At 51.8% G+C, this 12,944-nt stretch overlaps 1 protein-coding gene across 4 annotated transcripts in view; it reads left to right on the forward strand.

Annotated features, from left to right (window-relative positions):
* CSNK2A2 (casein kinase 2 alpha 2) overlaps nucleotides 1-12,944 on the forward strand; it is a 42,415-nt gene that overhangs the window by 13,020 nt on the left and 16,451 nt on the right. For 3 of the 4 annotated variants that reach the window (XM_080411014.1, XM_080411016.1, XM_080411017.1), the window contains 7 exons: nucleotides 5,817-5,876; nucleotides 8,051-8,134; nucleotides 9,268-9,378; nucleotides 9,589-9,690; nucleotides 10,011-10,111; nucleotides 10,808-10,956; nucleotides 11,157-11,250. In XM_080411014.1, the coding sequence (XP_080267140.1) occupies nucleotides 5,817-5,876; nucleotides 8,051-8,134; nucleotides 9,268-9,378; nucleotides 9,589-9,690; nucleotides 10,011-10,111; nucleotides 10,808-10,956; nucleotides 11,157-11,233 (684 nt within the window). In that variant the 3' untranslated portion in view covers nucleotides 11,234-11,250. Of the gene's footprint in view, nucleotides 1-5,816; nucleotides 5,877-8,050; nucleotides 8,135-9,267; nucleotides 9,379-9,588; nucleotides 9,691-10,010; nucleotides 10,112-10,807; nucleotides 10,957-11,156; nucleotides 12,679-12,944 lie in introns of those variants that run through there. The other variant, XM_080411015.1, reaches the window with a different exon arrangement.

Genomic DNA, 12,944 nt, shown 5'->3' on the forward strand with positions numbered 1-12,944 from the left:
AGCAGGTGACGCTGATCTGGGCTGGAATCGCTCAGACCTGGGGACTGTGGGGTGGCAGAGGCTGGAGAGCCTGTCTCCCACTGTTAGTGGGCCTGGGGGGTGGGTGGGGCTGAGCAGTCATGGATGCGTATCGAGAGCTCTTCTGCTTGCCAGAGGCTGTGGCCTATTCTGTGGCTCTTCAGATTTCTGGGGTGCTCCAAGTGGTATTACTCCTTCCCAAAACTGGGGTCTTTCTGTCTGAGTGCAGCTACAGCTGCCTGTGCTACTGAAATGCTTCTGGCTCGCAGCAGCAAGCTGATACACAAAAGCGATATATCATTAAGCAGGCACACCCGTTGTAATGGTATCTTTGCTTCCCTCTTGTGAATCTGTACCCTCAGTCATGAAGTCATTGGTGGAGAATTAAGTGAGTAGTTGCCATTAGAAAGCCAGCAGTCATCCCCTCCTGCAGAGATCTCTTCTGTTCCATGTAGTGGGACGGTGCCAGAGCATTGTGTAGGTACGTGCCTTGTAGGATGCCATTTCAGCAGATACACCAAACGCCCAGAGAAGGACCCTGGGTTGGTGTCAGTGGAAAGAGGGCAGCTTGTCAGCTGGCCCATGGACAATCTTACCTGCAGCCCTGCATGCTGGGAGGCAGCATGTTGTTGTTTCTGTCCCTCTGGGGTTGGTCTGGTGAGCTGAATCCTGCTGGGTGGGACCCTGTGCACAGCCGTGCTGGCGGTGGCAGTTGGAGTGCCCTCATGTATAGACCTACTGCAGAAGCTAGAATAACAGTCACGGCAGTGTCTGCCCAGACAGCTCTGACTGGGGAGAATGAGTGTCGCCTCCATCAAGTAAATAGCCCTGAGAGGAGTGCTATGAGGTGGAATTTCAGGGCTAATTAAAGCAGGCTTGGTTTGCCTGAACTTCATTGACATCAGCTGGGCTGTTCCAACGCTGCATGTACGTTGGGAATGTGCCCCTGTGCTTCTCCTGGTGACCCAGGGACTCTTCACAAGTCTGATGCGGGAAAGTTTTTAACTTTATTTTTTATATATGGCTTGAGATAAAATAGGTTGCTAGGGCAGCAGCACACCTTGCTGAGGATTGCTTTGTGTGTCTCCTAGTCAAAATGTGATTGCACCACTCTGTCATGTCGTTAGAGGAAAAAAATTATCATCAAAGATGGTACCCAGTAACTGAAATGTATCGACAAAGTGGAGCGTTAAGTAGTGACTTCAGGCCGGTGGCCAAGAGGGACTCCTAAGTGAAAAATGCAGGGCTTGGGGCACGTGGTACGTCAGCCATCCCAGCCGTGCCGAGAGCCATTGCAGGCACTGTGGCAGCCGGTAAGGCAGCATTGGTCTGGCCGCAGCAGAAGTAACAGTGCTTGGCTCTGGCTGTTGCATTAGAGACAAATACATGGGTTTGCAGCGGATCATTTCTAGGCTCCTAGTGGAAAGCCTGGCTCCTCAAGGAAGTCCAGGTTCCCAGCTGTACAAGTCCAAGACAGAAAGTACTGATGCTTTTGATGCTGATTGGTACAAGGCAGGAATAACTTGTCTTGAAATGCAAGTGTGTCCCCCAGGGCATGCAGTGTGACTGCTTGTGTTCGGAGTTGATTTGTAACCTGAATTTCAGTAGCTACTGTGGGGCACGTGGGTTATTTGAGCTACACTCCCATGAGCTCTGCTGCCTGTTCGGGTAGGTTTTTGGGGCTAACTGGCAGGTTACAGAGCTGCTGCTACTCACGGGTACCTATGGATATCTTCTTCTATACAGAGGCTCTCAAGCTGTCTCTTCCCTTGCTCTGAGGTGCCTTGGCATGCAGAGAGTGCACAGAGTAGATGAGACCACTTGTGCTGGAGGTCTTGGCCTGCCCTATACCTCTATACGTGAAGCAGCTGGAGAGCACCCAGTCGTTGTCCCCTCTGCTCCACAGTCCTGATCTCCTCAGGCAGCCGAATTCTGTTGAAGTGTCATGTGAGCTAATCCTGGTGACAGGGACCTCTTTTCTTTGTTTTGGCATGGCTGCTGCTGATCTGCCCATCTCTGCATTGACTTCTGGATTCAGCAGTACTGACGAGCACTGTGCATCCTGCTGGCAGATCACCTTCAGGGTGTGTGAGGGGGTTCTTAGGGCGACCTGCGTACAGCAAGTGATTGCTGACCATTTTACAGGATTGGTTTTTTCTCTGTCCTGTTGGCAATAGTCGCTCACGAGTTTGGATGGGTCCTCAGTTGTCTCTTTTCTGGCAATTTCTTTCCTTCAACATTATTATTTTTTGGTTAATGTTAATACTTTCACCTTTTTGCCCATTCAAATGGCAGGAAACTGTTCATGTCCCGTGCAGATGGCTGCTGGGTTTCCTCAGCACTCTGTCCATGGGCAGAACCTGCAGTTCTGTGGGGCCTAAGCCATGGCTGTGGATGATTCTGGATGAGAAGTGCAAGCTTGGTATTCCACAGGGTTTGGCTGTTTTTAAATGATGGTATCAACAGGAGAATTAGGTGGTAGCTCCAAGGAGCTGATTACATTTTCTTCAATTACCTGGTTAGGCTCTTGTGAAAGTGATGGCTTTGTACTTGCAGGGATGAAGAGTTGGAACTAGACTAAATGCATATTCTGCTGTGTGAGGATGGCAGCTTGTGTACAGGGCTAGTATTTCTCTTCAGACCTACTATATTACTTGTTGTCTGTGAGCACTTAGGCTACCCATAATCATCTGCCTTAAATGATAGCTGTGCTGCAGAGTAACACAGTCAGTTGAGTAACTTGTGAAATTTAATGTCTTTGGCTGATTGGTCTCAAACTAGAAATGAGGCACCTATCCTTCAGCGACTGTCAGCTGTCACACATTTTGTGTAGTCTGTGTGCATACCTGGTTCTGTGCCTTTTGTTGCCCTGAAGAGGCAAATCCCTCGGGAAAGAAGGGGGCAGACGGTTGAGTTTGCTGGTTTGTTCTTAAAACACACCAGCAGGTTTGCAGCTGAAGGTGGGCTGCTCCTTGATGGGCAAGAAAGGTGAGCAATGAAAGGTTGCCTCAGGATGTTCTGCCTGTGGGAGTTGTGGGGACAGCAGGCTTTTGAGTCAAATCTTCCACTTAGCCTACACCATGGTCAGTTTTCAGGCCAAATTGCTGTGAAGGAAGTGTGTTCATGAGTTTTATCCTTGTACATCTAGGGTTATTTTAAAAAATAGTTCTTGCCCTGCATAGGCAATGGAGAAGTATGAAGAATTCTCCTCCCTTGCGTGGCTGCCGAGGCCAAGATGATTTGGGAACTGTTCCCTTTTCTTTTGCTGCTGCCTACCCCGCACCCCAAAGCAGTGTCTCTCTCCTCCGACAGCTCCTTGCAGCCCCCCTGTTGCTTTGCAGGTGCTGCTTCCTGCAATTAGCCAGCTGTGTTAGTCAAGGGCGAAGAATAAGTATTCAACCCCTGTCAGCCCCATGGAGAGGGGAAGCATGTCTCTGCCTCCTTGGGCACTAACAGGATTAGTCCACAGTGGGTTACGTGACATGTGCCAAAATATCACTGAAAGCTGGAGAGGGGTAGAGGCTGACTGCGGGTGAGGTTGGCCTTTCCTCACGCTCTGTATGGAGAAAGGAGACCAGCCCAGGTCTCTGAGGCCTTGTGTGATCCTTAGTGCTGGCAACTAGCAGAGCAGGTATTTAGCTGGGTCTGAGTGATCCCCACAGTGACATTTCTGATGGTTTTACTCCAAAGGGTCAGCTGTAAGAGCAGAGTGTGGGACGTGTCTGTTAAGGAAGTGTCTGCTCTGCCCTGCTAGGCTGAGCGAAGGGGATTTGGAGCCCACTGTCAAAGCCTTCTTGGGGCAGCCGCTGTGTGGGACCCACTTGCCGTGGAAGCCTTGGCTCCCTTGGCTTCAAAGCCTTCTGCATCCCCCGGCTGCCCGCGGTGAGGCTGAGTGTGCCTCTGCAGGGACTGGTCCTGCAGCAAGCGGAGCCTGGGCGCTGCCAGCCACTGTCAGCCTTGGCGCAGCGGGAGGGTCAGGTGTGCTGGATTTCACAGGCAGCTTTTCCAGGGAAGTCTGTTGAAGGCTGACTGCCCAGCCACTACCTCTGCTGGAGGCTATGAGTCAGTGAAGCTACAGCATCGTGGGCCTGAGAAGAAACGCACTGGTGACCTCCCTTCCATCCCCTCCCTGCTTATAGGCAGCCAGAGGTAGAGAAGCCTGGGAATGGGGGAAATGGGATCTAGCCTTGTTCTGCTGCTGCCTCTCCTGCCCTTCTCCTTCCCAGGTGCATTGGTGTCGCCAGCTGAAGCTGAATAGGGTAGTGATTCCCAGAAAGATGTTTTAAGCATCGCTGTCCCCCCCGTAGTGTTCGTTACCTAAGCAAGCCATTTAAATGGGCTCCTGGAAGGGCTCAGTTGTCCTCTGCTGGCCCTGGGTCGTGCATCAGAGCCATGTGCAACCAAGTCAGGAAATCTATCCCTGCTGTAGCTTCTGGCTATGTCTTTTTTGCTCCCTGCTTCAGTGGGTTGCTCCGAAGCATTAGCATCATCCCAGCTCATGAGAATACAATGCACCTTGTGTCCTGGAAGCTCTTAAAGCTCTGTGTGTGTAAGCGATACTTGTATGTTGTCAAATGATTTCCCAGAGCAGTACTGGGGGTGGTGGGGCTGTTTGGAGCTGACCCTAAGTAAGAGAGGATCCTGAGGATCTCTCTGTGGGCCTGGAGGGAATCCAGGACCAGGGCTGCTTTCTTGGAGTGTGAATTTTAGTCCGTTGTTCTCAGATTTTTCCTGAAGCTGCCAAGTGGTGCCCATGATGGGCAGCTGGCTCCAGTGCTGATGCAATTGGTGATTTGACTGAGCTGTGAGATGATCCTTATTTGTTAGAAAGGGCAGAGGGGTCTGGTTCTACTGCTGCCCTGTGAATGTCCTTCCTTGCCCTGTCCTGGTGTCTCACCTTGCTTTCCCTGGATGAGAGCACAGTCCGGTAGGGTCAGGCTGGCACTGCTGCCAAGGACAGATACAGAGCAGAAGGTAGATTTGGGGCCAATTGTGACCTGGTGTGGGAGCAGCAGGATGATGAGTTCTCTCCAGCGATGGTGCTGGTGGCACGGTGCAGGTTAAAGTGCACCCTGGATCTTTGTCACTTCTGCATGAACAGCCACAGAAGGACAGCAGAGGAGGGGCAGGTGGCAAATGCGCGGGCAACAAGTGCTTCCCTGAGACTCGGAGCTGTGCCCCCTGAGCCCCGCGAGCATTCTGTGCTGTCGAGTTGCGTTAGCCTTTATCCTGGGATAGAGGGGAGCCTCTGCAGCTCTGAGGCTGTGTCTACCCTTTGTGCTTCCCCAGCCCACACTCCTTGGTTAATGATTTCCTCTCCCTGCCCCACCCTGAGCACTCAGAAACCTTACCCATGTGTTCCCAGCCTGCCTCCTCTGAATCCTGTTGTTGGTGTTGTCAGATCACCGTGATGACTGTGCATGTGAACAGAGAGTCAAGATCATCTGTGGCAACTCCAGCATGCTCTGAAGAGCTTGCTCTCTTCTCCTTGGACAGACAGCCTGCCTGTCTCCTGCTGGAAAGAAGTCATGATAGGTCTGAATGATCCTGGTAGCATTTCACAGGAGCTCTTGTGTCCTCTCTGGATCTCCTAGCATGTAACCCTGGCAGATCTGAGACCAGGACAGCCTCACATGTGTGGGAGTGACAGCATTCACAGGGGATCTGGAATGGGGTCAGTGATTGGAGACAGGTGGGGTGCAGGAAACAAAACTAATCCTAATCTGGAGTATTTATTTTTGTTTCTCTCCCTCCCCCCCCCTCCGCCCCCGTTCCCTCCCTCCCCAAATCTGTTTCAGCAACTGTACCAGATCCTGACAGACTTTGATATTCGGTTTTATATGTATGAGCTGCTGAAGGTGAGTTGCATTGCATATGGCAGTCTGGATGGGGAGACCAGGAATAAGAAAGGCAGTAGCGGGGCTCGTGGGGTAGTGCTGCTAAGCAGTTATTTCTCTTGTGTTCAATGCAGAGTCCTTGTCTCATAACCAGGTCTCTTCCCAAACCTTCCCTGGTTATCTGGCTTGTTGTGAGGTATTACAGCCAAACTGGGGACCTTTGGTTACCTCCAAAGAGTCTCACATTCTCTGGGGTCTGTTCTTTCCCCGTGAGGCATTTGTGACCGTTAGTTGCCAGGTAGGGCTGTGCTTGATTTCTAGCACCTTTGGGTTGCCATGAGGAAAATCAACTCCCTTCCAGCCAGACCCAGCACTGAGAGGTCTTTGTGGGGCTGGGGAACTGGGGACGCTTTAGCATGCTAGGGAGAGTGGAAGAGAGGGATTGCCAGCTCCAGGCTTTCTTTTGCTGCTGTATTCAAATGCAGCCCCGGAAGGTGACTTCTGCCCACTTGGTCTTAGACCTCTGTGTCTCTGGGTGGGCCATCTAGGACACTTCAAGAACAAGCTGGCCAGCTCAGCGCCCTGTGGGCCCAGAACCCCATGAATGTGGTCTTGAGGAGCAAAGCTTCTGATTATGCTGGCTGTTGTATGTTGTTGTAATGTTGGTATTTTCCTCTGAGACTCCCAGCCAAAGCTTTCCCTGCCCCTCCGATGAAGGCTGAGGAGTGCCGTAAATACCTCCTCTTTACTAGCCTAGCTTGCCCCTCCCCATGGAAATGCTCCCGGAGCTGTATGGCCTATCTGTGAGATCTGCTGCGATGCCTCTCTGGGGTCTCTAGCTGCAGGACACAGGAGGCAGCAGGGCATTAGGGAAAGCTTACAGATTTCAGCTTATCCCAGGGCTTTTCTGCGCTGACCTGCTGGAGCAGCAGCTTGGCTGTGTCAGGTCCTAGCAGGGCCTCAGAACTTTTCAGCTGGCTCTTTGCAGGTCCCCTGCCTCTGGAAATGAGTGGGACAGGCTAGGGAAAGCCCGTTGTGCTCCAGGACTTGGTGACTGCAGGAGACTTCCTGAAACAGATCTAGTGGGCTTGAGGGAGGCTTTCTTCTCTGCACCCCCATGCTTGCTGCACCTGTCCGCAAGTGAAAGACCTTCCTACTGAAGGCTGGAGGGAGCCTGAGGCAGCCTGGGATTAGGGTGGGAGGAGGGGTGATGAGGTTTAGATGATCCAGCCTTGAGACAAGCAAGACTCTAGGACAGCTTCATCCCTGGAAGCAGTTTGTCCAACCTGTTAGAGATCTCCTGTATCCCAGGACCACTGTTTGCTGTGACTCCTGTTGGTTGCAAGGCCGTGTGCCGTTGCAGGGGTACTCCCTGAGGTCTTGCTGTGATGGAAGCTGTCGCCTCCTGTGCTTCCCACTGCGGCAGGGGCCCAAGGACAGTGTTACTTCCCTGGCACTGACGTCTTGGATATTGAATGACTGCAGGCTGTACCCTCCTTTCGTGCTGCTGGAGATCTCTGAGCATCTGATATATATTGATAGATGGATCTCCCTCCCCCTTGGAGATGAGAAAACATTCTCGCCCCCTTGCTCAAGGGAACAGCTGCATGGGGGGGCAAGTGGTGCAAGGTCACAGAACTGGAGAGCTTATGTGTGCCTCCTGCCTTTGAGCTTTAAGCAGCTTCACTCTCCCTTGCGTGCTGTCACTTGCCTTTTGTAAGTGCAGGTTTGGCTCGAATGAGCAGGGCAGAGGGGACTTTCTAGCTTATGTGTGGTTTTGGACACAGGTGGAAAGCTGCACTGGAAGGCCGTAAAACTATATATGCATGTAAGAATCATCCCCTTCTGGGGAAGAGAACATGGCCTAGGAAGTACAGGGCTACACAGGGTTGGAGCACTGGGCTTGCCACCAGGTGGGACACCTCTCTGCATCGTGTTCTTCAAGGAGCATCGAAGCTCCCGTGCAGGGAACACTGTTCCAGGACCTGTGACTGCAATACATTAAATCAATAGTCTTGTTGCCACCTTGTCACTTCATCATCTGCAGCATAAGAGCTGAAAATGCCAGTTTCTTGTGCCAGGGCTGCAGCACTTCCTCATGAATGGGGCACTCTTGCTCCTGGCCCAGAACTGTCTATTTCTAATGCTGTGCTGTGGTTACAGACATGTCTAATGTATGTACGTGTGTCTGCCAGGCCCTGGATTACTGTCACAGCATGGGGATCATGCACAGGGATGTCAAACCCCACAACGTCATGATAGACCACCAACAGAAAAAGGTATTGTGGCACCAGGGCTTACAAGTACGGTTTTTCCAGGGAAACTTGAAATTCTGACACCTCTGTACCCATAGCCTGGGCAGCTGTACTTACCCTTTAACCTTTCTTTACCGGCTTCCCTCCGCTCGTGCCAGCATTAGGAGATGGCCAAAGTCCCACTGGGGAGCACTACAGTGGGAGCCCACGGCTTGGAGGTTGCTCTTCTCCCTGCAGCCACCCATGCTGGGTTTCTTTGCTTAGAAGATGTGGCCTGGGCTGTTAATCTCCACCTGGGGAGGTGTGGCAGTAGGGAACAGAAGGGTGGCCTTGTCTGAAATACACGTGGATATTTTTACCTAGGGAACATAAGCTCCTCCTGTGGTACAGCCTGCTTGTCCCGCAGTGGCTTTCTCACTTCTGGGGTGTGCTAGTTGGGTCACAAAAAACTTTTGTACCCAACTTGCTATCATGGAAATGGGCAGCACAGGGAGCTGCCCCCAGCCCCATCATGGTACTTGTACCTCATCAGGTGCTGTGTGTCCCTGTCTCCCCGGGCACCTGGGATCTGTAGCAGCAAATTAGTTGCTGGTCCATAGGTCCCTGCCGGTCGGTCAGCGGTGGCTGTACAGGCAAGGTTTATAAGGAGGGGGAAATCTCTTACTACAGCTGCTGTCCTTCAGTAACATGGCAGGTCATCCATCCCTGTGGCTGTGGACAAGATGGTCTGCCTTGCAGAACGTGGTGGGCCCCCCCTCCCGCCTCATTGCCTGCTCTCAGCCTCCAGTTAAAAGGAACACTGCCTTTGGCCCAGCCCCTCTAAGCAGTGGGATAAGACAACTGGCTTCTGCCTGTTTCCTAGTTTACGATGACCTGTCCGCTGTGGCTGGTGGCACTGGTTAAGGACCCAGTTGCCCAGCAGTAACAGTGTGCTTGGACTCGGGAGGCAGAGGAGCTCCCTAAGCTGGGCTTTGCCCCACCAGCTGGTGATAAGAAGACCCTGATCAGAGTGCTGCTGAGAGCATCTTCTGTCCTCAGTGCACCTCCGTGCATCCCAAGCTCCACGCTTGGGATTCAATCACAGGATTGAGAGGTTTGGCCAATGTGGCTTCAACCTAACCAGCTCCTGACTTTGTGTCTCTTTATTGCATGTTCAGCTGCGGCTCATAGACTGGGGTCTAGCCGAATTCTACCATCCAGCTCAGGAATACAATGTCCGTGTGGCCTCTAGGTACTTCAAAGGACCGGAGCTCCTTGTGGACTACCAAGTAAGAGTCTGCTTCCTCCTTGCTAGCCAGTGATACCACTTGTGGTTGCACTTTGGCCGCCTTTGGGTTGTCTGGTTTTGCCTCCCAGGGCATTGCCTAGGCTGGAAAGAGGCTGGCTGTGAAGTGAAAAGGCTGAGGTTGCCTGTGTGGCTGGGGAACCAGGCTGTAGTGAGCATGCCTTTCCTGACAGCTTCTCCTTTTTCCCCTCAGATGTATGACTACAGCTTAGACATGTGGAGCTTAGGCTGTATGCTGGCAAGCATGATCTTCCGAAAGGAGCCCTTCTTCCACGGCCAGGACAATTACGATCAAGTAAAGACTTTGCTACCTGGCTTACTTCATGAGACGTTTGTCGCTGCCTCATCTCTGTGTGTATAGGGGGGAGGTTCTGGGGATTGGACCACCAGGCTGGGAGGATGTTGCTATGTGCTTAGTTAAGTCATCTGGGATTATGCTTCACTGCCTTGTGTAGGAGACTTGTTTTCTGCACATGTTGCAAAAACACGTTTCAAGCGAGATATTCCTTCCATCTGGGATGTTCCCAGGAGGGCTCTTAGATTTGGGCTGCTCTGCCTGTGCAGAAGAGTGGTGGCCTGCCCTTCTGCTCTCTCTCAACATGCCTTTTGTTTCAGCTGGTTCGCATCGCAAAGGTCCTGGGCACAGATGAGCTGTATGGGTATCTCAAGAAATACCACATAGAACTGGACCCACACTTCAATGATATCCTGGGCCAGTAAGTACAGAAGTGAAGTGCTGCCTTTTTTCCTTGTGACACAGAGAGGGAGATAAGCAGGTGTCCGTCCCCTTGAAGGACTCTCAACAAGGGCCTGCTTTGATCTTCTGAGTCACAGTGCTGCTTGCAGATCTCCCATCTGGCTGCTGATGGCATCTCAGGAGGTCGCTGAAGTGCAGGCTCTTTGCCTTTGTCTCTCCCGGGAGCCACAAGCCATCCGCTGTTTCTTCCTTCTCCTGCTCATTGACATCTTAGAAGTGGGAGATGTAGACACTGGAGTTGAGTGTGGCCTGAGGGGCTCAAAATCTCCCAGCTGAGATTTCTGAAAAGGACTGGAGGTGGATGGGATAGTGAGGACAGCTTCTGTGAGGCTGGCTGGCTAGCCAGAGCACTTCTGGTCCCAAGGGTGTCACCCTGCCTGCTGCATGCTGTTGTCTCATGCCTGTAAACAGAAGGGAATGTGCAATATTGTGCCTTTCCCAGGCACAGAGCATCCTCACAACTGTGTACCTAAAGAATAGGGTTTTACCCCTTGGGCAAGTGCTGGCTGAGCAGTAGCTTGTGCCAGGAAGAGCTGTAGGCAGTCTGTCACAGCCGTCTCTTTTCAGAAGCGGATAGTGGCGGGTGATTCTCCTGGGACCTCTGGGTACCGTTGTGCAGGTCAGAGCTGGGCAGTGAGAGCTGGTCCCTTTGCAGGCATTCCCGGAAGCGCTGGGAGAACTTCATCCACAGTGAGAACAGACACCTGGTCAGTCCTGAAGTCCTAGACCTCCTGGACAAGCTCCTGCGATATGACCATCAACAAAGGTTGACTGCCAAGGAGGCGATGGAGCACCCCTATTTCTGTGAGTGTGGAGAAGCTGGGGCCAGCTTGGATGGAGAGGGGTCTTGGGTTGTGGGGGAAAATTTGGGCTCCCTGCTCTGTGAAAGCCTTAGCAGCTCTGTGGGCTTTGAGGGCAGTTTCTCTGGAAGTGTTTGCCAGGGTGGAGCTTCCACTTTATTAAAATGCTGTTTCCCCTTCCTGCTTGGTTTGTGTCTCCTCCAGATCCAGTGGTGAAGGAGCAGTCCCAGCCCAGCTCTGAAAACGCTGTGCTCTCCAGTGGCCTGACAACAGCGCGATGAAGACTGGAAAACGACGGGTAATTCAAGATGTTTACAAATAAAAGCAAAACCTTCGGTCACACAGTGAAGGGAAAAGAACCAAGGACACCCCCCTTCCCCTCCCCTTTATACTCAGCAGAAATCTAACCTTGGGGGGTGTGTGTGTCATAAACCTCAGTTCCTCTCTGGTGGTTGTGGTTAATGTAACTCTAACCCTGTGGTACCAAAGCCCTGGGCAAATGGTCTTGCAAGAGCTAAACATGTAGTGATACCCCCAGGGCTCAACACAACTGATTCTGGTTCACATCTCTATGGATCTTTCTCTTCCTTCTCAGTCCAGCCTTCCCCACCGTGCTGGTGGGGACAACTTGGTCGTTCCACCATCAGTCCTTAGCATGCCTCTTACTAAACATGCCTTTCTGACTTGTAAACTCTGGACGAACCAAATTCAGGCTGGGGGTCAGCAGGTGCAACTCTGTTTTGAGGTCCAAGTCCTACTGCTCACTCTGGGCTTGAATTTGGCCCTTGAATTCTAGTTTCAATTGCAAATGTTGGGGGAAAGGGGGGAGGTGGGGGGGGTGTGTCAACAAAAAACAGCCCACAAACCCAGCAGCATCTCAGGATTGGTTTAGAGCATTAAAACAAAGGCACTGATCCAGGCTGCTGGGGAGAGGTGTGATCCCCCCTCCAGGTGTGTTTGACAAAGGCTCACTCTGAGAAGAAACTCAATAGACCTGCTTTGGAAACTTGTGAATGTGAGAGCTGCTCTTGTGGCAGGAGAGGGGAGGGGCTATCCAGACTTTCCCACCGAGCTCAGGAAAGTCAGTGTTGCAAGATTTCTTGTGATAGGTGTGCAACCACGTACCTCATGACGTGGCTCCCATGAGAATTCATGCCAGATGCAGACTTGTGCCAGAGCACAGCTCTGGAGCGGTTCAATCCAGCACCGCAGGATGGGGGAGTGGAGAGGAGGACAGGGAGGAGAGCACAGGGAGGGGCAGGGGTCAGCAAACAGCGGCGTGGTCTGTCGGGGAGGGGGGCTGTGCAGCTACTGATCCAGGACTTGGGATCCCATGTAGTGTTTTAACAAAGTCAGCCATTTGTTGAATTCTGGGGTCATGTTGTGGGGGGTGGGGGGTTCGTCTTGTGGATTCTTTCATCAGATCCCTCGATGGCTTTATAGCCCCACAATTCACAGTTGCCTCCTCTACTGGTTCTGTGTGTAACTTCATCAAGTGGTTCTGGTGACACTCAAATGTAGAAGCTGGAGATAGTGTTTTCCCACCAGCACCTAAACACAGAATTTCCTTCTGCGGCATTGTCGAAATAGTTAATTTTTTATAAGGTTACAATGTTTCTATTTGAAACATCTGTTTACATTCCATATTCTAATAAAGTTCTATTGGCATCGATAGCAGGTCAATCCATTTGTATAATTCACTGAAACCAATAAATATCTATACGTCTGAACGTCTGCCGTCTCAAATCTATGGGATAGTCAGAAAGGGTGAGAGCTGAAGGCATTGCCTCCTTGAGGAGGGCAGGTTGGCTTTTCCAGCCCCTCTTGTCTGAGTATTTTCAGACCTCTTAGCCTTTGGTTGCAATTCCTCATGCTGTCAGCCCTGAGAGTTTCACTGCGGCAGATTGTCTCCGCTTCTGTGGGGCCGCAGAGGAGGTGCAAGATTTTGGGTACAGCATGGGAGTTGGCTGTGGTGGTACCCTGGGCTTGGCC

The sequence above is a fragment of the Falco punctatus genome (assembly GCF_963210335.1).
Source record: "Falco punctatus genome assembly, chromosome: 14".
Classification (NCBI taxonomy): domain Eukaryota; kingdom Metazoa; phylum Chordata; class Aves; order Falconiformes; family Falconidae; genus Falco; species Falco punctatus.